This window comes from Rhipicephalus sanguineus, chromosome 6 (genome assembly GCF_013339695.2).
Source record: "Rhipicephalus sanguineus isolate Rsan-2018 chromosome 6, BIME_Rsan_1.4, whole genome shotgun sequence".
NCBI lineage: Eukaryota > Metazoa > Arthropoda > Arachnida > Ixodida > Ixodidae > Rhipicephalus > Rhipicephalus sanguineus.
The window spans coordinates 107,060,342-107,086,836 of record NC_051181.1 but is presented as its reverse complement, the minus strand read 5'-3'; the positions used below and the strand labels follow the sequence as shown (position 1 = coordinate 107,086,836).

At 47.3% G+C, this 26,495-nt stretch overlaps 1 protein-coding gene across 3 annotated transcripts in view; it reads right to left on the bottom strand.

The window, feature by feature from the left end:
• LOC119396120 (ankyrin repeat domain-containing protein 6-like) overlaps nucleotides 1-26,495 on the bottom strand; it is a 186,995-nt gene that overhangs the window by 46,818 nt on the left and 113,682 nt on the right. For 2 of the 3 annotated variants that reach the window (XM_037663212.2, XM_049416915.1), the window contains exon 3: nucleotides 16,869-16,967. The exons of the other annotated variant lie outside the window; for it this stretch is intronic. In XM_037663212.2, the coding sequence (XP_037519140.1) occupies nucleotides 16,869-16,967 (99 nt within the window). The remainder of the gene's footprint in view (nucleotides 1-16,868; nucleotides 16,968-26,495) is intronic. 3 annotated transcript variants of the gene reach the window in all.

The window sequence follows — 26,495 nt, the reverse complement described above, 5'->3', positions numbered from 1 at the left end:
CAAGCACGGAGCCAAGCCAACGAACGAAACTCCATTATTTGCGCACTCATGTTTGAAAAATTTCGTTAATGAGGGACTGCGGTATGAATATCTTTCGTAGTCGCGAGTTACGAAATGCATTGACTCCTATGGGCGTTCGCCGGTGCTCCGAAAATATTTCGTTGCGGTGAGAATTTCGTTCCCTCGGGATTTCGTTATCGCGGGTTTCGACTGTACTCAGTTTCAAATCTCCGTATCTCCGCCAGCGAAGGAGGGTGGTCCTAACGGCGGTCGCGAGAACTAGCGGCGCTGCAGTCACATCTTGCGCCACTATCGGCGCCTCGTCTGCTGCCACGGCGTAGCGCGGCGGTCCACCGCGCAGTTTCTCGCGGCAACTGCGCGGCGACTTTCTTTCTAATTGTACTACTGGCAAACTCAAGCATTTCACATTCTTCCTGTCGTCGTTCGCGCATCTCATTTGCGGACTACTTAGGTGGATATGCATGAGGTCGTCTGTATGCATTGGCCTGCGTGCGTTGCTTATTGATTGGCTAAGAGTCGATGTTCGGTCTATATTTGAACTGTCTACATTGCGCTTAACTTCGAAGCATAGGAGTTTCTGAGTGAATGAGGGTTTTCAGAGTAATTTTTATAACTACCGCTACAGTTTTAGCCGCTGCCGTCTTAATTAGACCAAGAACAATCCAACACGTTTGTAAAAGCCTTTATAGTGTACAAAGAAGGGTGCTTACTCAAGATACAATAACGTTCTAGAAGAACAGTGCTCATGTTGTCTACAATTTATTAAAAAAGCTTTCTCGAAAAACATCACCAATGCTTTGCAATGTTTACAAGACACGTTTTTGCGACGGTTAAAGGGATAATGACCCAAAATCAGAAAATTTTAAGAGAACTCAGTATATGAAATCTCAGTGTGCGATTACATCGAATAGATGTCGTCTCTGAGCAATTTTTTCAGCGGACAGTGGTAATTTCGGTGTTTTGTGGGCGCGCGCCGAGCCGCCCGGCCGACGAGAGTACCAACGTATGGTCGGCTAACTGACCTGTTCCCTCCTTCATGATCCCACCGTAATGTACAAGGCCGTCTACTTTGTAGGTAGAATTGTTGAACTCGTAAGACTGCCTGACCTTGATTTCATCAACAACAACCGTCCTCAACGCTCTGTTTGGAGGCTGCTTGCTCGTTTGCCGTTGTACGGCTTCCAAGCAGACTTGAAATCCATATCTTACATGGAATGCCCTTCAGTATTTGCGTCAGCCGGCTCATTGTTGGCAGTGGTAGCATGTTCAGGTCTATCAGCAGCTTGAAGGCCCGTGGGCTGGCGATATGTACAAGCGGGCAGTTAAGCAACAATTCTGCGTTGTATCGCATTCCACATGGTGCCTTTGCTTTGATTTTGCGGAATGCAGTTGCAACCGCAAGCTTTTGGAGCGGTTGAAGACAGTCCAGCTGCTTGTTCAGGCATTCCTCCGAGGTCGTTTTTATCTTTCCTTTCAGTTCCGCAATTTCTTCTGCTTCTGGTGAGCTGCTGTGGCCCTAAGCAACATTTTTATAAGGTTCTTCATCTTGAGCTTCTGAACGCTTGCCTTCGCTGGTCTCTGCAGTCGCATCTTTTTACGGTGCCTTAAACAATTCGGACAGATCGGCCATGATGTGAGCAGCGAGCAGTTCTTCGCCCGTACTCTATCGCTAGAAGAGTCGTCAGTATTGACTCCTTCGCACAGCTTCAGTTCTTTAACTTCACCGACCAGATGTTCCATGCCCGCAGCACTTTTTGCACTGTACTGAAGCAAGGTCTGGGTACGGGCTCGTTGGTATTCCATTTTAAATTGTGATCACAGCGCATATGTACACTGTACGACAGAGGTTTCCGTTGCGTGCTGTAGCCGTTCACTACGCAGTTAAACTGCTCGTCAACTACAGTTGTGTTTTGCACAAGTAAGTCTCCGTTCACGAGCCGGCAAGTGTAAAATATTCCGCACATCTTGGTTCGATACCTCATCGTAAAATCTCTCGAAAATCCACTGCTGACCAGCTCGACAGTTGACAAGTGATCGAATGTCAGTGTGATGCAACTCTCAGTCTCGGTAGCGTAGGTAATCGCCTGCCTTTCGTCTTGCTGTTCTATTTCTGGCGGCTACTCCAAACTGGGCACTGGGCTTTCACCGGACGCCGTGCGTTTTTTTTTTTCGTTTTTTTTAGGGGGGGGGGGGATTCGCGCTTGGTACCGAACATTTTGGCTTCGAAATGGGGGGTAGAAGTGCTGGGAACAAGCGCGGCACGGCAACGGGCGCGAGTTCCCACTTTCCACGTGTGATCAAAACTTCTTGTCCCACGACAACATGACGACAGTGCTTTACAATGTCGTCACTCTCAAAATGAACGTCACAGACCTTGCATTACGCAGTAAGCTTTCTACCTTTGCGATGCAAAGCTTGTTCCCACCTTTTGAATTGCGTAGGGTCTTTTGGAGGTCCGAAGAAGTGTCGTGAAGCGGAGTCGTCGTTGCGGCAGCCGCTCTTGCAGCCCGGCACAAAGCAAGTCGGCATACCACTCCGTGAACCTGTTCGTCCTCGCTACGCCTCGTACATCATGCACGTGTTTTCGTACAAGACGCTAGGCCTGGTCAAGAACAGTCGCAAAAATGACGAGCGAACAAAGCGCAGACGTCGCTGTTACCCATGTGCGCTCGTACATCGCCGGCGCCGATCACAACAAGCGCCAGCCGCGGGAGCTAGACTTTAAGCTAGACTAAAAGTTACTCTAAGCTAGACGTGACTGCAGCGCCACTAGACGACCGCCACACGGACCGCCTCTCCGGTGGAGCTTTTAAACTGAGTTTGTTCTAGTAACGTTGCATTGGATCGTAGAGCTGCTTTTTGGGCGTTGATGGCCTGCGTACCACATTCAAACAGACGAAGTTATTAGGGGCGGAGCACCTTAATGCCAAGGCATGTCCGTCCATCTGTATGTCGGTGTCCGTGTTTACACACCTACTCGACCACTCGTCATGATCCACTTCGTGGAGATACGTGGTTTTAACAATAAATTTAACAGTAGACTTATAACAATCATAATTGTGACAAACCAATATGAAACACCTGCAAGCACCAACCTGCGACGAACCTTCCCGCCCTTGCCCCCCAGGGGGGGGGGGGGGGTCGGAAGGTTGCAGCACTCCCCCCCCACCCTGCGCACGCCTATGCCTAGGACCTAGCTTCGTCGACTCTCACTGTCCGGTGTCACGGTATATAGAAAACCGTTGCTAAAGTCGAAACATATATGTTTGTATGTGAATAAAAAAAAGGTTTACAATAGACGAACATCAATCATAATTGTGACAGAACAATATAAAACACCTAGAAGCCCAAACTCTTTATACTAGTCGGCGTCTTCAACGTAGACATTATGGACCTCAGGGCCTATAGCTTTGTCGTCGACTCTTTATGTCACTTTATGTCACACAATTTGCATTATACAGGGCAACGCTCGGGTAACGTATACGGTTACTCACCCATACGATACCCAGAGCTCCGCCCACTCGTCATGATTCACTTCGTGATGATGCGTGGGTTTTGTTTTGTTTTGTTTTTGCGTTAGGGGCAGTTGTATCCTTCTCTCCCATAGTAGAACGCGGTACTCTGAATCGTTAAGCAAGCGCGTTCATTCGGCCGTTGACGGCGGTCTCGTTTTGCAGCGTACGCCTTCAAGGTGTGACGCCTGTGAGAGGGGGCGACCCCGACGGCGCTCCTCTCACATACCGACGTTCATTTCTCTCGCATTCGCTGCAAAATCGACATTGAGATCTTTTTTCACTTAAAGTCTTCCTCATCCTTTCGCGAAGTGTGAACGTTCCGACAGGAGCGGTCACAGCTCGCGAAACATTCCAGCACTCTGTAGAGTGCCGCCATGTTGTTTCTCCTCCATCTCGGTGCGAGGTAACCCAAGCAGTGTTTCTCGTAAATGCTCGCACGCTGCCCTTCTACTTGCTGCAGGATTGTCTCGTAGAAAACGCGAACGCGCGAGCATCCTTATACGCGTAAGTGCCTGTGTTATCTGGAGGTGGTGGCACGAACGCCACACCCATATCTCCTTCTCCAGGTTCAGTCAGACTAGCGCGACTACTGTGCAATCTCGGGTCTCACGATACACGCTTAACGTATAAGCAGCGCGAGCCGAGGTGTTGATACAGTATGAAGCGTACGACTTTAATAAAAAATAAACGCAATGAATAACGCACGAAGGGGAATCCACGCATACGCGTGCTGTGACTTTGGCCGCCCAGAAATTAGGGTTTCGCGCCGTGCTATACGCCCACCGATTCGTTTTCGGGGGCCTGCCCGGAAATTATGCCAGCGGAAGCCGTATGCAAATATGGCAGCCTCACCGCGGTGCTGTGCTCGCGGAGGAATGCGCTGCGTGGTTTTTGACGATTAAAGCGGTGAACGCGGCGCCGCTCATCTCTCGCCCTCGTCTGTAGCATGCATGTAGCGTGCGATATGCGGGGAAGCAGGATGAGAATTACAAGGCCACAGCCAACACGTATGCACATCGACTAGCGCACCCCCACATCTCTTTTCCATCTAGAATTCATTCCTCGTAACGCCCCTGAAAGCGTCAGTGGGCTCTGCCACTTCAAAGCGACCGAGGCGGCAGTTTCGTTTCAAGTGTAGCACCCGCGAGACTCAAATTACACCCAACGTGCGAAGCAATTGCGCTACGTGTAGCAAGCCACCTATTAAATGTTGGGTGTACTCTTGCGGACCTATACGCTACAGTGTACAACGCGGTTGTCCTAAATCCGGAACGGCTGCACCGTGCGAGTATATATATATATATATATATACTATATATATATATATATATATATATATATATATATATATATATATATATATATATATATATATATATATATATATATATATATATATATATATATATATATATATATAATGGCGTATAGCAGCGATGGAACGGCCGCGTGATATAGTAACACGCATTCAGAAGTACGTTCGTTGATGTCTGTATCATCAAGATTCTAGGTCGTAATTCCTCGGCTTAGTAGCAGTGCTAACAGGGGTGCGCGGAAAACATGGCGGCAGCGACCTCGGATTACTTGACTCAAGTGTGTCTAACCACTTACTACTTACTTACTTGACCACTTACTAACTACTTACTTGACCTAAGCGTGTCTAACCAGACGTAAAGCTTGCACGCCGGGCGCAGCATTAGGGCGCAAAAATTAAGTGCGTGGAGAACCAAAGTGCAAACAGTGGAAATATCTTCTTAACCTGAAGACGCTGTGAAACGACTTATGTCTTGTGCGGTAAAGAGTGCCTGTGCCTTTTTTCGTCTAAACATCTATGGTATATAATACGAGTATCGCCACGGCGTGCGCGTAAGCGTGCTATCCCGTTTGCGAAGTGAAATTCCGTGTCACTAATGGCTATAGATAATTATATTGTGCGGATAATAAACGGGAGATGTTAATTGAGTAATTAATCGATGCCGTGATGACCAATTCACTGATGCACGATGTGCCGACCTCAACTCAGAGTGCTGGCCGAACGTATGAATACGTAAGAAATGATAAACCTTTGCATGAAACGCACTCCGTGCTCCAAGTATAGACTGGCGTCACGAGTGTGAGTATCGGGCAGGGAAGGGTTGGCAGAAAAATACGTTTTCGGCATGCATGTCTTTTATATGCAAGTTCCTACAACAGATATATGAACAGGTTTACGTAACTCGAGAGGGAAAAGCAAGTTGACAGCCAAGTAAAACAGCATTCGCTTAGGTGATTCGCTAGCGCCTTCCCCGTATGTGTCCTCTTCATGATTTCAATCAGTATTGCCACGCGCGCCTATTGCTTTATTTTCATATTAAAGTTATGTGTGTTACCGAAGCCCGGCGCAGCCTGACCTCGCCGGGACGCATGGGAAGCTGTCCGATTGTTGAGAATATTGCGCGCACGACGCGAACAGTTAAGTTGATTCTTGAACTAAAGGTATCACCAGTAATAACACTGGAAGGTTCGATCACGAATGTATACAAGCCGATGCCTTTTACGGATGATCTCATTACCGATGACCGACGATCGGCGCTAACGTTGCACTCTGTGTCACTTTTTGTCTGTGCACAAGTTCGCCCAATAAAGTGTTTCATCTATAACTGCTTGAGCTCATGTTCTTTCACAGTCAGGACCACGTGACAATATTATAGTATATGTGCCGGCTAGTCATTAAGACACTTGTGAGAGTGAAGTCTTGCGGTTGCGAGGTCTCCTTAAGCAACGAAAACCGTACATCAGCCTCCTTAAGTCTGGCTGACCATATAAGCGCTTGATCCGCGTCTGCATCGTATGCGCGTTGCAGCAAATGTTTTCGTATATACGAAAGTGATATGGGCTCCGTACTTTCACAGTTAACGAAGCTGTCAACGTACATCCTTACCCTAACACAGCATGACTTCTCAACCAACAGCTGTCGCACTCAACCGATCTCCTGAAATTTTACCATAAACAAAATGTTTCCTTCCGTTCAAAAAAGAAAAGAAGTTCCCCGGACCTCTCGCGATCACATCGGCAGTATTCAAATCGACCGAGAAGCGACCCGTCGCTTTCAACTGTGTGCGCTAGAATGAAGGTCTCTGGCCTCCAAAAAAAGAAAGGCATCCGCAACTACAGAAATGGCATTGCGACGCCGGGCACGTCTTACGATTCCACACAGATAGCATACAAATCCGTTCGGGCCGGCCAACTCTTTGAAGCTTTGAAATTGTGAATCCCTACAGTTGTTCCCATCTTGATGGCGGTAATGAAAGCAGGAACTTTCAATCCTAGTCAGCTATGAGATATCGATATTCAGCCGCGAATAATAACTGAAAGAAAGAAAGAAAGAAAGAAAGAAAGAAGAAAGAAAGAAGAAAGAAAGAAAGAAAGAAAGAAAGAAAGAAAGAAAGAAAGAAAGAAAGAAAGAAAGAAAGAAAGAAAGAAAGAAAGAAAGAAAGAAAGAAAGAAAGAAAGAAAGAAAGAAAGAAAGAAAGAAAACAGAGACTCTCCGGAACTGGCGTCGGTAGTCCACTGTCCGCCATAAAACGCTCTCACTTCGTCTCGCGGCCTTTGCATTCCGGCTTTCAACTGCGTCCACTGTGTGTGTACTTGGCTTTCGAGAGCGTAAATTTAACGGCTGCACCGCAGCGAGATCGTAATCGTTGCACGCGGGACATTTACGCATCTCCTTAAATCTTGCGCGGCCAGAACTCGTCGGCGGGAGTGTCTCGTCGGATGAGTGTGAAGTTTTACAATCCGGAGGTGACAGGTGTTAGTTCTGCGACAGTAACTGTGGGGTGTCGACGTCTAAATTTTTGTCGCACTGATGCGGCCGCAGTGTCTTCTCTATCTGAGTGGAATTAAGCTACGTGATGGTGTAGAGCACGTGCGTGGTGTGGTCGAGCTATAACCCTTTATTTTACGGAATCAACCCTGGACCGAGGAAGAGCTAAGACGTTATTGCATTCTACATGCTATACACCAGATGACTTTTACGTATTTCTTGTTTGGGACTGTCTGGGATATGCGCGGTGCACGCTGATATGCGTGTGCGCTTGTTTTTTTTTTTACTTTTTGCGGTCTTTATTATTTTTTTCTGCACCTTCCTCCCTCCCGTCGTGTAGGGTAGCAAATTGGGGTCATCCGGCTTAACCTCCCTGCCATTCTTTTGGCTTTCTCTCTCTCTCTTTCTTTGCATATACGCTTATATCGAAAACTTTAACCCGACCGACTTTTAAATAAACAGGAAACCCTGTCGGAAGGTTTGGATTTTACTTTGTAATGAGACTGGCTATTCGTTTTCGTTTATCCATGATACCAATATCAAATCAAGGGAATAGCTCTAAAAATACAAGTAAAAGTTTCCACATACGAAACTACGCAATTCCCAAAACAACAACGCCGTTAGCACGGTACCTGTCGTGAAACAGAGACTTCACGAGGCACGGAATAAAGGGTTTGACGCATAACGAGGGAAGCCTCGCCAGCAAGCATGCCATCGTGGGGCAGCGCGTGGGCACATTGCATCTCACGCTGGGCGCGAAACGGCGTCGTGATGGGCCGTTGAAAGGACCTCCAGCAGCCCCGTGCGGCCATTCGACGCGTGCTAGTGCACCTACGGCAAAATCGGCATTCGTGTCGCGTCGACTTCACAAGACATAGACGGCAAGGGCATAAGGCCGCGCAGGAGCGGTTTGGGTAAAAGTGACCTCTGAGGCAATCGCGGCTACGGATTACGGGTTGAGTTGAAGCCGTGGAGAGATGCTGTAAGAGTATTGGTGGACAGTTGGACCTTCGGTATGTAACTCCATGTTTGTAGGCTGTCCTGCCTGTGTTGCGGGGAAGGCGTACCATTGGAATGCGTGCAGCAAGCGGCCCCCGCAGCAGAGACGGCGACTTTCCTACCTGTGTGGTCCCGGACTCGCGGGACAAGCGTTAAATCGGTCTTTTTTCTTTTGTTGTTTTTGTTGTTGGTTGTTCCTTCTAAGGCGCGCTTCCATAACGCTTAGTGCCTACTCCGATCACGACGCGGCGTGTCTGCCGTCCCTCTCACTCTCTCTTTCGCGGATAATGGATTAGTGATTGCGCAGCTTAGCAAGCTTGCTCGGGCTTTCGCGCCCATAGCGACGTGTGTGCATGAAGGCTGCAGCGTTTCATGCTTCACCGCGTACGTTAGCTATGTAGCGCTTCTGTGTGGAGTACACCTATAACACGACTGTGCACAGCTTCACGCGGTAATGCCTATCCTTCCTTTTGCTTTCATTTCTTATTCTGGATCTTACATTTCTTTGTATTTTGCTTTCTTTCTCTTCCAGGTCTTATTCTTTCTCTTTCTTTGTCTTTGCTTTTCTTGTTTTCCCTCTGCTGTCTTTATCTTTTCCTTATCTTCTTTCTTTCTTTCTTTTCTTTCTTTCTTTCTCTATATGCTTTCTTTCTTTCTATTTCTTTATTTCTTCTCTTTCTAATTATTCTCTTTTCTCCTCTTTTTCTTCTGTTCTTTGCCCGCATGAAGCGGTATTTAATTGGATCTGTTGTGTACTGCAAACCATTCTATTTCGCCTGCCAGGCAAACGTCATGTAAGGCAATTACTCGTACCGTGACTGGACGTCTTGCACGAACGTTGCGAGTGGAATGCCGTGGACGTACACTCGAGTCCGTATACGGTAATGATGGACAAGCACCATCGCGTGAAGCAATGTGCCACCGCATCGAGCACAACGGGAGACAATTGCATTTGCTTCATTGTTTCAACAACGCCTGCGTGCCTGAGCGCATGCCCTTGTGAGCAGCAGCTTTCGATGAAAGGTAACTGCCTTTCGATGATATATATCTCCGCTGTCATTGATTTTTCTATCACATAATATTTGTGTTTCGAATATACGGGGCGTCTTTTTTTTTTTTTCTAAAAGAGCTAAATCCAGAAACCGAAACTGGGCTAAATTTCACGGGAGCGTAAGCGCGCCTACGTATCTTTACGTATCAAAATGGGGCTATTCCCTAATGTAACCTGAGCTCAAAAAGGCAGTTTCGAGTCAAAAATGAGTCAAATCCTGCACCTGTTTGAATCAAACTGAGCCAGATCCATTAAACCAGCGCTAATCGTGACCAAAACAACCAACATGGCCACATCTAATCTGTTTCATTTGTATCCTAGTCGCTTTGCTATCGTGCATTCGTTCCACAATTAGTTTTTCTTGGGCGAGTTGGTACTTACTGAAGGTCATGATGTTCTAGGGCAATACTCGAATATAAAACGCAAGAGGATGAATTTCTTACTTTTTGCCTTTTAGTGTTTCTTTTTAAGTTTCGCGCTATACAGTATCATGTCCTTCTTTCGCTCCAAGATGATACATTTGAAATAGAAGACAACTGAAATAAATATATTGGGCACCGATCTACTCCTTATCGAAGAAGAAGCCATCCGAAACGGCGCTGCATAAAATGAGCTAAGAAGATGAAGGAGAGCTCAAGCATTTTTGAAGGCCTTCAGCAGGTGCCAAGAAAAAGAAAACGCTGCCGACAATCCAGAATGGTGCGCCTTTGAAGAATTTGAAAAAGATGCCACCTAACATTGCAATAACGCCTTTCCCGTATCCCATATATGGCCTATTTCTGAAGGGGATTAGACGTCAGGTTTCGAAGAAACATATCTATACTTATTTCCAGTGTGAAGAAAATATGGACGCCGATTCTGAAACACAGTTTGTTCGCTCCAGGGTTGATGCTTCAACTCACAGTGACCGCATGGGGTGCCTCTGGAAAAAGCTCCTTGAGACCAGTGCCGTCTCTGTAGCTTACACGAGCAAAGCTCTATTAATTGCAATAGGCGAGAAAATAATGCGAGCACTATTTAGCGAAGTCACAAAGCTTTATTCCGTGTGAAGCCGCGGGCTGCGTGTTTGAGACCTCTGATATATATACAGATGTTCCAAAATGATTCCGCATGCAGTGATATCATTCTGAAGACATCAAGTGCCCCAGTGCATTGACTAAATGTCAGTCATGCAATCTTGGTATGTCTGTTTCTTTTGTTTTTGTAGTTCAAGTCAAACCGACCATGGCTGCTACAGCATGGTGCTGTAGCAGCCATTTGAAGTGCGAACGAGCATACACTTCTTAATTTGGTTATCCGTTCATAATATGCACAAATATAGGTTCGCACGTCCAGCGTGCTATGCTATGAAATATTTAGATCAAAAACAGAATGGCGTTAATTTGGCATATAATAGAAAACGGCGTGCACGATAGTGCAGTGAAGTGATCACAAAGCCGAAGGCTGTTACAGGTGTAGACATCGCTGCTTGTGTCTGAAGCAGTCAAATATACTTTTAGAATAATCTCTTCGGATTGCCATAAAAAAACGCGTGGATACTTTGTACTCATACACCAACCATCGTGCGAGTAATTAGGGCCTGTACAATTCTGTTGACAAAAAGGAGCTACGCACTTGGACAGACTCTTCAATATAGCACTGAAGATGCGTGCGCGTCTTCAACTGTTATGAGCCTCTTTCTTTCTTTTTTTTTCAATTCAGGCGACGTACGCGTCCCGTCAGAATTCACCAATTTCAGTATGCAGCAGCATGTCGGGCCTGCAGCGTCCATGTTTCCCTGTTCACCTTCCATTAAATTAATGGTTCACGCGTGCTCTTTCTCTCTGTTTCTTTATCACGTGGTCAGCGGGTTTTTCTGCTGCGAGCTTAAAATAAAACCGCGAAAAATGGTGTAGGGGTGTATAAAAATACTTTCTTACGTATTGAAGACAAATTTAGTCTTCACAATATGGCCGTCGTGTGCCACCTATTAGTACTGCAGCGAACGCTCCTTAAATAAATAAATAATTTCGAAGAAAGAAAGGAAAGAACGCTGCACTCCGTACGGCGGTATGTTGGCGTCGCCCGGACTCCCAAGAACAACAGGCCCGCCTAATGCCTTTGCCACTCGGTTCGCACACGGTTAGGTTGTGAGGAGAGAAGAGGGCGAGGGGGCATTCGGGCCAAATATGGGTCAAGCGTGCGACCACTGACGGCGAGTCTGGGCTACCGCGTTGACCAGTCGTGTTGCATTCGTAAGTGGCGTGGCGCCGCCGGGCTTTAAAGTGTGTCAACGAAGAAGATGGCACAGTTGCAAGGAAGCGTGTAGCGTGCTGTGGTAGACGCAGCTTGCGACCTGAATTATAAAAGTTATGGTAGTATTCGTTACAAGCGGCTAAATAGACTGCAAACTGGACAGTGGACAATCCCCGAAAGAAAAAAAAATATTAAATGAAAATATCGAGCATTTAGAGACTTAGAGGAGGATAGGTAAGGGAGAGGAGGCGAGAAAGGGCTTTTTTGATGGTCACGGGTCTTCAAACACAGCCAAATTTGCGAAGGGTGAATTTAATAAGGATACATAGAGGATTTAAAAAATTCGGCAGATCCCATGTACCGCGAGAGTCGGATGTTATGCGAAGCATGCGGCGGGAAGGTGACTGTGGCGTAATCCTTTACTGAGCGAAACGTTACAAAGTGACGCTAAAGATTTGTATAAATTTATACGCATACATATACGTTGAAGAGCCGCCTATGTGTTATATAAACAGTTGTCCAAACGGCAACGTGGGTATTACCAGCACCAGAAGGCAGTTCAAGCTGTTATGTAGTGCTTGTTCCGTTTCACGAACCCGTGTGCATGTGTGGAGAGGTTCTTGACGTTCTTACACCAAGTTCATCATTCAACGTGATTTAGTGAGCCCCAGCAGCTGGTCCTGACTTGTTATTGATCCAGTCGTTGATGGCGGTGACGAGGGTCTAGGTAGCTGCTGGAAATCATGGATGCCTCGTCATTTCATCGACCAACTTGTGTCGATGGGCCGGCGACATGTCGGAGACTGAAGTCGCCCTTTCGCGTGGGTGAGTATAGGCCGTAGAGGCTGTAGGCCCTGAAGAGTGCTACGTAGACCAACATCAGTGGGATGGCGCTTGTCGTATTCGTAGACTACTTTGGGCGTATGTGGCCTACGTAGCCTAGTCTACAAGCGCCGTCAGTCATCTGGATCATTATCGGTCAGCATGAGTCCATCGCCCAGCACTCGTAAGAAAGAAGAGGACACTGCGCCCGTTCTGGCGGACTAAGTGCACTTTACGGTGCGGTGGTGTGAATATCATACGTAACTTTCGTAATGTATTCCTCCGGGGTCGAGCAATGCCATATAGCTTGCTGAATCATAGGAACACAAATGTGATGTGTATTAGAGTGCTATAAAAGCGTAGCCAACACCGGAACCACAGACGTTAATCTGATATGACGCAATCTGATATGACGTCTGATATGACGAATTTTGCAAGAAAGCAATAAACACTACATGATACTCCTACGATACAGCTGTATCGTAGGAGTATCATGTAGTGTTTATTGCTTTCTTGCAAAATTAGATAGCCAGCACCATAACCACAATTGACGGCGCACAGAGATTACACCTGCATAGGCTGTTTTTCCAAACCAATTTTAGAGCTGGCGTGGCTCTGTGGTAGAATATCTGATTGGCACGCAGAATGCTCGGGTTCAATTCCTGCTGGGATCCTAATTTTCATTCCTTCCATTCGTCGGGTCAACGCGTCGATGTTGGTTTTTCTTAACGCTCTCCATTTAAGTTAACCAATGTCTGTTCTCGCCGTTCCTGGGTAGATATAAACTGTCAGTCACCTGTGGCGCATACCCGTACACCGCGGCAGTGGCAACGGGTATGTGCCACACGTGTCTGGAGGAAAGGGTTTTGACGACGTACGCGACAAGATTTTTCGCGTTATTTATGTCATGACCCGACAGTCATATTCGTCAAATCTCCTTACCCTCCCATGCCAATTTTGGTCTACACCAAGTTAAGGAGGCGATCATGAGAGCACCCAGACGTAGGCGGATAGATAGGATAGATAGATAGATAGATAGATAGATAGATAGATAGATAGATCAGATAGATAGATAGATAGATAAAGATAGATAGATAGATAGATAGAAGTGTAAACATGTATGCAACATAATTATGACAATGACTCGTGAGGTGTGCTTTGAATATAACGGGATGCTGTGAAAGGGCGCACTCTGACTCTTGGGATATGCGTGTTGGTGCAGTTGCCCTCTTTTCTGCATGCTTCTTTAGCCACGGTGATGACCAATTTGTTCGCCACAGGCAGTAATCACTCACTGCTGAGAGAGAGCGAGAGAGATGTAATGCGGAAAGGCAGGAAGGTTAATCGAAAAAAAAAACAAAACTATGGTTTGTACCCTGCACTGGGAGAGGGGTAAAGGGAGACAAAAAAGCAAGGGAGAGAGAGGAGTGGGATAGGGAAGGGGGGGAAGCACAAACACACACAGAAGTGTCACAATCGCTCAACGAGGCGGGTCACTCGCAGAAAACTTCAACAGCGCCTTCGTTGCTTTCTGGCGTGAAGCTCGATCTTTCCGGCATTACAAAATTGACTCCTGTGGTGTCGCTGCAAGTACCGGCAGGACACACACGGGACACGACATCAACAACCCGCTTAAAACTATCACGTACGCGAAGGATGACTAGGTGCCTTTGAGAAAGACAGGTTACCCCTATCGAAACGTCGGCCAGCCTGTCTGATGAACCTATTCCTGTTCTTGCAACCTATGCACATAGTGACAGGCTTCGCACTTACTGCGCAGGAGAAAAAAAAAAAGGAGAATCATATTTCTACATATACAGGAAGAACAACAACCGAAAAATAAAATAGTTATATCCAATCGATCCGTGGCTAGGATATAGCTTCTTATAACCATCGCAATTATCACCAACCTAACTCGAGAGCTGCCACAACACGTGGTGGGTCGGTGAACCACGTGCGTAACCCAGGAAATCGTCGCAGCGAAGACCAAGCACGCAAACGACGGATGATTACTTTTTCTCTCGCTAAGAGTACCGGCCACATGGCGATACGCTGCGCGACGTGCATTAAAGCATCATCCATAACGGGAGGCGGTCCTGCGAGCACGGAGTGCTGCCTTCATGATTTCGGAGCTCCGTGAGCGCGAACGGCTACAAGCGCCTCTCTGTATACTCCGTGCTTGAAAGCGCAAGGAGCGCTCTCTCTCCGCCGCCCTTGTGCAAGCTTTCGCTGGTCATCGGTCTTTAGTGGCGTCGCATCTCGCGCTTTTCGCTCTTACACTCACTTTCGCTTGGAGCTGTGCGAGTCAGAGTCGAGGCTGCATTTTAAAAAGGGAGGGCCCTCCTTAAAGGCATGCGACCGATAAGCGTCGTGGAGACATGCGCTGTAGAAGTCTTGAGAGAAATTGTAGAGGTCAGTGCGTGGCATTGTTGCGCAGTATTAACTATGCGCACAGGCATTACGATAATATCCCGCAACAGCTTCAGCAAGGAAGTGCATTGTTCAAGTAACGTTTCTTTGGTTTTAGTTACTTTTGATGGGCAAGTAATGTTGTTTCTACTGATTCAAGAATGCTTACTGCCTGATGCCTCTTGTACGTAACCTGTGCTTAAGAGATGTGTAATCGCGCGAAATCTTACTTGCGACAGTGATATGATGTTACGACGTTAAGCAGGGTTTGTTCGCGAAACAAACACGAGCGCGAAATTAAGGCGGAGAAAGAGTATTAAGAACGTTAGCTTTGAAAATGAAAAGTCAGAAAGAAGAAAACGACACTTCATGGTTAAGCTATTGCCTTCTGTATTGGCTACAAGGTCGTCAGCGTGGTTCAATGGCGTTACGACATCTAAATAGTCATTCCATTTTCACTTGGCGCTTTTACAGTGTTTTGTTGTTTCAGCTGCCTCAGATGTGATGTAATGTTCTACCGACAAGGCAATGCACAAAGTGTCGATGTAACACATTATGGGTGGCTTTTACGAGGCGAAACGGCCATCTGCACAGAAATTACAGCATAGGTGCTCCGTGTAGAAATCGAAATGCCTGGCCCATCTTCCCATCTCTCCACTTGGCGTCGCGCTTCTTGGAACTGTTATGCAAGGCACGTACACGTTCGGTCTTTCTTTGCGTGCTCCTCGCCAGGTGGCCACGATACACGTTTACAGGCAGCGGGTTATGATCATTCGTCACACTCGGTACACTCCTCTGTAGTCTCTATGGCAGCTGGAATGCCCGCTGCTATCTTCTCTCTCGTTCTCAACACACCGGACGTCTTAGCCACAGAGTGTCCATCAGATTTTGTTCTGTCTTCCTGCATTGACCGTGTACTCCTTTCCCTCTACGGCTTTCGCTTCGCATGCTTTCCGCGTGCAGACGCTAAGGCGACTGCGCATGGTGCGTGGAGCGAGCGGCCTGTTTATGTTTCATTACTTCTATTCCTCGATCGTTATCAAGGGGATATAGCATAAATTATAACCGATAACGCGACGCCGCTGAAGCGGTGGACCTGTATCCGCTTGGTGCGTTCGGAGTACACGCCGCAGCTCTCGGCGCACACGCACCGTGATGGCCGTTGTGATGCGTTTTCACTTTTGATATCTGGAATCCTCGAGAACGCGGCGGCGTTTGTTTCCTCTTCTGAATGTTCGCACCCGCTGTGATAAGTCTTTAAGGCTTCTGTATAGGCGTCAGCGATTGCACAACGGCCATACCTCTTCTGAAATCTTGCTCGCCCGAAAGATTTTTCGTGCTTTTTTATATTGTCCGTCTCCGCTATATAGGCCTGATGCGCGTGAGAGCTAGATCCCATGTTTTCGATAAGTGCAGCGTATAAGAGCGGTGTATGCAGCGGTGCGTTTTGTGTGGTGGCACAAATTTGAACTGTGCAGTGTTCGTTGACCTTTCACTCATGTCAGCAAAAGGAGTGCCGAGTATTATGGAGATTTTAAGAAAAACACACGTATCAATTCTTCCTATCTTCATCATCATCTTTTGTCACTCTCCCTTGTCCATTTTCCTATTTCGCCTGTGCAGAGTAGCAGAAAAGAGCACACTAGCTTAGGCCTGCCATCTTTTCCGTTCCTCTAAAATAAACTATAGCTACTGACTCTTCATCAAAGGGCTATTCATCAGCTTACGCTTCTTCCGGTCAATATGTCTGCCTTTTTAGACCCCACCAGCTCTCCGCCACCTCACCTCGAGTTTCATTCTCTATGACTGATGGCAAAAAGTGTGTAGTAGTTATATAAGAGCGATAAAGATCTTATAGCCTCCATCAGCCAGTGACGGTGCTGTACCACTGCTCATGAGTGGTTGGCTGATAGCGATGCCTCTTAGACTAAGGGCTCGGACAGCTTTACAATCAGGCAGTTATTCAATTTGTGGACGAAACCTGTTAAGTAGCATATAGATAAAGTGGACTCACAGCATCCAGGGCGTTGACTTTGGCTCCGGCTAAGATGAGTGCCCGGGCGGTGTCCACGTAGCCGTTGGCGGCGGCCATGTGCAGAGCCGTGCGACCCTCCTGCGAGAGTGACAATATGCACACACTTCTTACCCGCGTTGTCACGCTTCCTAATATTGTCACGCGGTTGTGACGGTGAAGAAGGCTGCAGCAAGACTGTGAAATACGGAACTCTTTATTTGGCCGAACTTGCGCCCGGAATATGAAAACTCAAAATACAAGCGACACAAGCTGTGCACTGATAGCGGCGAGAAGAGTCGTCGGCCGTCGGGTAATCTGACCTGCGGTAAGGCACGTCGGCATTTATGCATGCGGCACCGAACATTTGAGCCTTACCGTTGGTGGCCGCGTTGGTTCCTGAATAAACTGAACTGTTCGCGTTTGCGCACTCAAGCCTATCAGAAGATTCTAAAATAATCTGGAAGGTTCCCAGACATTCGGGCGAGGTTTGCTCAAGGCATTGGTTATACGTGTAACGGATCAGTTACATAAAGATATCAAAAGAAATGCGCGTGGCGATATCGATGCCCACACTGCATCACCGTGCCTCGTCTTCAAAGACACAAGGTTCCCTGATGATGTCCTGATGATGCGTATGCAAATCTCCCCACGGTTTTAAAACAGCGATAAAGGGACAGGCACGGCATATTTACTTGCTCGTATATATTTGGTGCGTTGCTCTGGAGATATTTGTCACTATTGCCTATAGTTGCTCTGTTGTACACGTGTAAAGAATAGCTTTGATTAGGTTTCGCTGCACTGTCCGGTTTCGCTGCACTGTCCGGATTAGGTTCCGCTGCACTGTTGGTACCTGTCCTTTCAAACTCCTACCCACTACCCCAGTGCTTACCGAGCTTCTGGCGTCAGTAGACGGTGCTAGACGGTTACAGTGCACTAATAATAACTTTTGTCCCGTACTTGATTTTTCAATGTCGACTCGTTTACTTGAACAGCAACATCGGCATTCATTTGCTACTACCACCACTGTACAATAGTGAAACAGGAACGACACAGAGATGGAGTAAGGGCGACTGACAAACTGAAATTTGAATATCGCTAGGACGCTACACAAAATGTAAGCAACAATTCAGGGCGCTGATTGTCTTGTTGCGACCTGTCTTATCGCTTCTATTCTGTATCCCGTGCTAGGGCTGCTTTCAAGTTTCAGTACGTACTAACGTAGGCGGGCGCACGGGGTAAGGGGGGAGGGGGGTGGCACCCCCTTCCAATTATTAAGGGAGGGCACCAAGTCTGCTCCGCACCTTTACTCAGACGAACTTGCACCTTCGTTGTTTAAAGTGCAGGGTTTTGGCCATGCAGGTTTTTGACGTGTCAGCCGAGCACACTTCACGTTGTATGCGAACAGCTGTTGGGTACTTCTCGCCTTTACCCCCGTAAAGCCGGGTACTAAAGGCATACCTTTGGAAAAGCACGTCATCAGTTCATTTTTATTTCTCCGTTCATTTCGGATATATTTTTGCGCATATTTTTTCATCCATCCTTTCGGACTAGACCAGGTGGAGGGGTGGGGAGGGGGAGAGGCATGCCTATGCGTACCAACTCTTTCTTTGCGCACGCCTGCGCTGAGGTTCATTTTACGTTGTCTAGCTTAACCTAACCTAGTCTGACCTAGGGCAACGTAACCTTTAGCCAACTAGATCGGCAGTTATAAATGCCGCTTATATTCTAATACCGACTTAGCAACAGCTCCAAGCGGTCATCTAGGCGGCCCCAGGGCCCGGGCCTTCCATTCGCCGGATCTTAAATAAAGTTATTTCACTCACTCACTTTGGTGTCAGGTGACGGCATGCAGTTAGTCCTTAGTCATGATTTTAGCATTCGTACAAGGCGGTCAGGTATACAGATATGGGGTCAAAATACCAAATGTGGCGACAACCTGTAGATGGGCCCCTGTAGCTGAAAGCGGCAGGGTGTGCGGGTCTTGAAAGCGCTTCGTCTCTCATACGACCCACTTCTCGAAGCTTATCAGAACATTCCCGACTCCTGTGGTCCGTGGGCGTTATTTTGAAATTTTCTCGATTACTTTCATTTTACGCCAGTCATTTCCTCGGCATCATCTTCATTTTTTTTTTTTTTTGCCCACTCCCGTCGTCCTAATCTCCATTTTCTTCTGGGCTCGGTAATCATTCGTTCTTATCTCTGTAGGGCGAAAGGGGGAAGAAATGAGGGGCGCTTAGCTCACCGCTAATGGCAAAAGGCTCTTTCTTGTCGCTAGGAATTGACCTTTTTGGCCTTTCGCTGAATATTTCATTCTTCCATATATCATCGATTTGCCTCCATAGATTTGTATGCAGGATGAAAGGAAGTCCATACGCTCTGGCGCTCAAACGAAAAATTTAAAAAAATTAAAGCGCGACATACAGAAAAAATACTTTCTCTAAAAAGATCAATATTCTGTGAAGGAGAGAGAGAGAAAACGCAAACATCAGGAGAGTGAAAAGGTAGCCTTACGGGGGAGCTGTTGGTCCACGATTACCTCTCTTCTGTCACACACGCACTTTAGGTTACATCACCGCTAAGACGCATTAACAGTCTTTCGCGATGCAGATACGAAGTCTTCGTTCAGCCACGGTTCGTAACGCTCCCTGCACCACGATGAAGGAACTATGAGAAAACCACTTGAAAATCGAGGCACGTGTCTTAAGGGATGGCCTACGATCATTCATATATACCGACCGTGTTCTCTTCGTACTTTGATCATAAGATTACGGAAGATCGCCACATATTTAAAAAAATGAAATCTTTAGCCTCTTCATAAGCCGGCCCAGATGTTGCGAAAGACGCTCGCGAAGATTACTTTGGTAGCCAGCCAATCGCGGGTAGCTGCCTCGAGCTGCCTCGCGTTGCGGTGGCATTTTACCGCATGAATTACACCGTTTTTACGTCACTGCGTTCGCTCATGAGGGTTTGTGCATTTTCAGCGTCACCGAAGCTTAGCGGTGTTGGAAAATACGAAGGTCCGCAACTTAAAGAGAGTGTCTTAACCAACGTTACTAGAACAAACTCAGTTTCAAAGCTCCGTATCTCCGCCAGCGGAGGAGGGTGGTCCGAACGGTGGTCGCGAGAACTAGCGGCGCTGCAGTCACGTCTTGCGCCACTATCGGCGCGTCGTCTGCTGCCACGGCGTAACGCGGCGGTCCACCGCGCAGTTGCTCGCGGCAACTTATTGTACTAGTGGCAAACTCAAACATTTATCATTCTTCCAGTCGACGTTCGCGCATCTCATTTGCGGACTACTTAGGTGGATATGCATAAGGTCGTCTGTATGCAATGGCCCGCTTGCGTTGCTCATTGACTGGCCAGAATCGATGTTCGGTCTATATTTCAGCTGTCTACATTGCGCTTAACTTCCAAGCATAGGAGTTTCTAAGTGAATGAGGGTTTTCAGTGTAATTTTTATAACTACCACTAGAATTTTAGCCGCTGCCGTCTTATCTAGACAAAGAACAATCCAACACGTTTATAAAAGCCTTTACAGTGTACAGTGGCGTAGCCGGGCAGGGGGAGGGGGGGGGGGGGGGGGGCACACGGGGCCCGTGCTCCCTTCCCGAAATTTTTTTCTGCCATGTGTTACAGAGCACGAAGTGACACTCGACCACTTAACTGCCCGGACCCACGTCAGATCAAGGGCATGCCCCCCCCCCCCCCCCCTCCGCCCGAAAAAAATTTCTGCCTACGCCGCTGATAGTGTACGAAGAAGGGTGCTTACTCGAGATACAAGAACGTTCTAGAACAGTTCTCATGTTTTCTACAATTTACTAAAAAAAACTTTCTCGAAAAACATCACCAATGCTTTGCAATGTTTACAAGACACGTTTTCGCGACGGTTAAAGGGATACTGACCCAAAATCGGAAACTTTTACGAGAACTCTGTAAATGAAATCTCAGTGTGCGATTGCATTAGGTATATTTGTTGAACTCGTAAGAATGCCTGAGCTTGACTTCATCAACAACAAGCGTCCCCAGCGCTGTATTTGGAGGCTGCTTGCTCATTTGCCGTTGTATGGCTTCCAAGCACATGACTTGAAATCCGTATTTACATGGAATGCCCTTCAGTATTTGCGTCAGCCGGCTCATTGTGCCGGCTCATGAGCCGGCTCATCAGCAGCTTGTAGGCTCGCGGACTGGCGATTCGTACAAGCAGGCAGTTAAGCAACCATTCTGCGTTGTATCGCATTCCATGTGGTGCCTTGGCCTTGATCTTGCGGAATGCAGTTGGAACCGCAAGCTTTTGAAGCGGTGAAAGACAGTCCAGCTGCTTTTTCAGGCACTCCTCCGAGGTCGTTTCTATCTATCCTTTCAGTTCCACGATTTCTTTCTTCTGCTTCTCGCGAACTGCTGTGTACATTCATCTAAGGTTCTTCATCTTGAGCTTCTCAACGGCTGCCTTCGCTGATCTCTGCAGTCACATCTGTCTACGGTGCCTTAAACAATTCGGACAGATCGGCCGTGATGTGAGCACTGAGTAGTTCTTCGCACGTACTCTGTCGCTAGAATATTCGTCAGTATTGACTCCTTCGCACAGCTTCAGTTTTTTCAACTTCACCGAGCAGATGTTCCGTGCCCGCAGCACTTCTTACACTGTACGAGAGCCGTTTGCGTTGCCGTTGCGTGCTGTAGCCGTTCACTACGCAGTTAACTGCTCGTCAACTACAATTGTCTTTTGCACAAGCAAGTCTCCGTTCACGAGCTGGCGAGTGTAAAATATTCCGCACATCTTGTTCGATACCTCGTCGTAAAATCTCTCGAAAATCCACTGCTTTGAAGGCAACGCGACAGTTGACAACTTATCGAATGTCAGTGTGATGCAACAGTGTGATGCAGTCTCGGTAGCGTAGGAAATCGCCTGCCTTTCGTTTTGCTGTTCTATTTCTGGCGGCTCCTCCAAACTGGGCACTGGGCTTTCGCGGGACGCCGTGCGTTCTTTTTTTTTTTTTTTGGGGGGGGGGGGGGGGCGGGGGGGGGGGGTTGCGCCTTGGTACCGAACATTTTGGCTTCGAAATGTTGGGTGGAAGTGCTGGGAACAAGCGCGGCACGGCACCGGGCGCGAGTTCCCACTTTCCACGTGTAATCAAAACGTCTTGTCTCGCAACATGACGATAGTGCTTTACAATGTCGCCACTCCCAAAATGAACGTCACAGACCTTGCATTTCGCAGTAAGCTTTCTACCTTTGCGATGCAAAACTTGTTCCCACCTTTTCCGAAGGTCGCGGGATCGAATCCCGGCCGCAGCGGCCGCATTTCCGATGGAGGCAAAATTGTTTGAGGCCCGTGTACTTAGATTTAGGTGCACGTTAAAGAACCCCCGGTGGTCGAAATTTCCGGAGCCCTTCACTATAGCGTCTCTCATAATCATATCGTGGTTTTGGGACGTTAAACCCCAGATAATAATAATAATAATATTATTATTATTATTACTACTACTACTACTATTATTATTATTATTATTATTATTATTATTATTATTATTATTATTATTATTATTATTATTATTATTATTATTATTATGTTCCCACCATTTGAATGGCGTAGGGTCTTTTGGAGGTCCGAAGAAGTGTCGTGAAGCGGAGTCGTCGTTGCGGTAGCGCTCTTGCAGCCCGGCGCTAAGCAAGTCGGCATACCGCACCGTGACTCTCTTCGTCCTCGTTACGCTTCGTACATCATGCACGTGTCTTCGTACAAGACGCTAAGCCTGGTCAAGAACAGTCGCAAAAATGACGAGCGAACAAAGCGCAGACGTCGCTGTAACCCACGTGCGCTTGTACGTCGCCGGCGCCGATCACAACAAGCGCCAGCCGCGGGAGCTAGACTAAAGTCCCTTGATCTTGGGAAAGTACCGCCATTCAGTGTACTCGCCGCCGCGCGCTCGTCCTCCTCTCTCCCTCCTCGCCCCTTTCGCGACCTCCCGTTCTCCGCCGCTTTTCCGCGCCGACGATTGGTCTCCTTCGCCGTTGCCCTTGGAGACGTGTGGATCTTGCGTTTTGCTGGTATTTTTCTTTTTCGCTCGCGCCATTTTACGCCGGGGCTCTGCGTAGCAAACGTTGCGCGCGCTGTGTTTTCTGTGCTTTCTGTGGGCGCTATGCCGTGCTGTTGCGCCTATAACTGCCACAATGAGAGTGCAAACGATTATGCACTTTTTACCATTCCCCATGGTAAGCGTGATGGCTGGCGCAAGAAGCAGTGGCTGCAAAACATCGACCAAAGAAACTTTGTTCCGACAAAACAGCGTTCTTTGCGAGGTAAGGCGCCTGTCCTATTGCTCGTATCAAAGCATCGCCGAATGCTACATTTTAAATATCGTTTCCGGCCTGCTCATCAACGTCTTTTTTTCGTAGGCTATTTGCGCGTTGCTTAAAAATGGGGTTGTCCTCAATATGCTGAATATTCAGCTGAGTCCATCACCTCTCACGGCGGCAACTCTCATTCAGTCTAAAGTGCACAGCTATAGGATGTGCTTTCCGCTGTGAACGATTACGGGCGATGATACAGCTTCTCGATCGCGTTTGTTGTGATTGTTAGATTCCGTTTATTGTGAATGTTTGGTGTAAAAACACAAACGAATGGACGAATAGAGATGACACTTACTGGCGCTGGTTTCCAAATGAGGTTTTTTTTTGGGGGGGGGGGGGGGATTCACGCACAGAAATTGTGACACAAATGCGATCAGTCACAAGAACAAAAGAAACACACAAGCACAACGCACAACAATAACATTCTGATAGCGAAAGTAAGCCGTTATCTAGCAGCAGGCGACCGAAATGGCTCGTCTTGGTCACGCCTGCATTATCACGTCTTCCGTTCACTAATAAAAAACGAGATTATCTCTTATACCGGTGTCACACGGGTAGTTTTGATCGCGATCAGAATCAGTCCGGATCGGATTTCTTGATCGCGATCAACAATCATCGCTGCTATTCGGTCCAAACTTATCCGGATCAAGTTTGGCGCAAACGTCAGTCAAATTGCAATCTGGGAGCCAGATATCGATGAGCAGATCGCGATCAAAAGGGCCCCTGTAACACCGGTATTGCTTTGTCGTCTTCTACATGACGACTCACTTTAGTGTTCAGTTTTTTTTTCCGAGCCGTGTTTCTGCTTTCCTATTTTCCTTGCTCGGATTTGCATTTGTGACATTACTAATATGCGTGTTTTCCCAAATAAACCTCAGGTACAATTCAGAGCTTATCCGTGTGGCCTCTACTCGCGCGCTCGTTTCTTTTTCCGCGCTTTAACGTTCTTGCAGGATACGTTGTCTGTTTTACTGAAAATTGGAACAGCGGCTTGTAAAGGCGTTATTCTTCCAGCTTACTTTGATATGCGCTTCAGCCGCACAAATGCAACGAATGCAGGCCCTGAAAGAATGAATGAATAACAGAATGAAATGAGAGAATGTAGGCCCACGGTATTGTATACATGAGCAGCGCCAGCTAGCTAACACTGCTTTTTTTTTCAGTTGTTAGTTTGCTTTTGAATTTGGATGCCACGCACGCATAACCGGGAGACGATCATAATTTGGTTTTCTCGCGGAGACGACGTGCAGGGGGTGTTCTAGTGATCGCGCTCGCTTGCTGTCGATATCGGCTTCGAGGCAGAGGCCGAAAATTGTCGCTCTGATAGCAAATGCTTTAAAATCACCCTTCTGCTGTTTTTCGGAGAGCTTCTTTCTGTTCATGTAACACGAGCTAAAATCATCGCACCGATGTGTTTTAACATTCGTGCGGAATGTCTCCGCTCACAGCTAAACCGAGTGCTAGTTTCTTTGACACGAACGCCAAAATACTATTCTGAAAAATCTTTCTCCGGCGCTTCTGGTACTGCGGTAGATGAGTTGCTGTTGGCGCCGCTTGATCGTGCTGACACTGCGCAAGCGTCTTGTTCAGTTGGAGACCACCGCGCAAGTCTAATTTCACGTCACATAACACATGGATGGACAATGTATTATCCACGATGTCATTTCAAGATGCGACGCTGTAAGTACCTGAGCTGCATATGCGCGCACAGGAAAGAGACAAAAAATCCAGACACAGGCGGACATCACGCAAGCTAAGTTATTTCAGATGTAAGTGTAAAGCATGTTATCATGTGGCAGAAAAAAAACGTCTGCATGATGTAACGCTGCATAAAGCTCTTTTTAAATTAGCATGGCCCATTTACACGGCTTTCGAAAGAAACTATTATTTTATTGAACGTTCATTTCAGTGTTCTCGATCTTCTTATCACCATTTTTCAAAGTTTTTCTACAGCACCGGTGCGCGAAAGTGGCCTGACATTACGCGCCTCCGTTGATTTCTACGGCGCGCCCGCGGGAGCGCCGGCGAAAAATGGTTGCCGTGCGCAGCGCGCGCCGGCGGCGTGCGAGGAGAATCGAGGAGGAAACTCGCGCGCGGAGGAGAGTTCGTTACTTTCCTAGATCAAGGGGCTTTTAAGCTAGATCGCTCCCCACTGGACGAACCGACAAGAGCACGGAAAGCCTTCTTCTCGAAAGTCTGTCACCGTCGTCCGTCGCCGTCTCAAGTGGCTGCCGCGCATGAGACGTCAGAAGCCGGCGATAACGAACAGGATATATATCGCTTCTCTCTCACTGGTCAAAAGGTTGACTAAAAATCGAAAGGACAAAACGGAACAAACGGTAAAATATGCGCGAGTGACTGTGTGAACGAGGCGATGTGTGTGAATATGAACGTTACAGGTCTATCAAAACAGCATGATTCATTCCGACCATTTGCGACATAAAATTGGAAGCATGACCGAGTGTTTATTATATGCCACATCTACCTAGACGTACGCGAAATTCTCGTTAGCTTGCGCTATTTGTAAAACCACAGTGATAATTTTAGCACTTGTTTTTCTCGAGCTATTCACTTAATCTTTTGAAGTGCTGCATCAAACCTACGTGAAACGAATAATTGCTGAATTTAACTGGTCCAGAATCCGTGACTGCAGCGCCACTAGTTCTCACGACCGCCACGCGGACCGCCTCTCCGGCGGAGCTTTTAAACTGAGTTTGTTCTAGTAACGTTGGTCTTAACAGCGTTTCTGGCTTAATAAACTGCGTGCGGCTCTCAGAGCTCCTATTTGGGGTCTGCGCGAAGTACGCATGACTGGATTTTTTTTCTGGCGAGAGTTCAGTACAATCGGCGTTGGAAAGAGTTCAGCATTTGCCGGTGTCCTTGCAGTGATTTCATCCTTGATTTGTGCAGTCGCATATTAGCAACGTCAGGCGTTCTCAAGCGGAACAATTGGCGGCCAGGCAGGCCAGGCTAAACCCTGCAGCCTGGTGCGACGCAGCATCGCCATCAACCACAATGGACGGACGGCTTATCTAGTTGTCGCTAGCCATCTGTGGAACCCAGTACCCAACAAAAGCATGAATAGTGAGGACGAAGCAGCTACGACGGTTATCATCAGTACCGTCACCATAGACGAGTACAATATAAGCGACGTACAGGAATATAGGCGTCCTGTACTAAGCACCAGAAGGCAGTGAAGCGCGGTCGCCATGGAAAAAAGTTAGTTGCTTGTGGTTGTACTAGATGTATTATAATCGTAGTAGTAGCAGCAGCAGT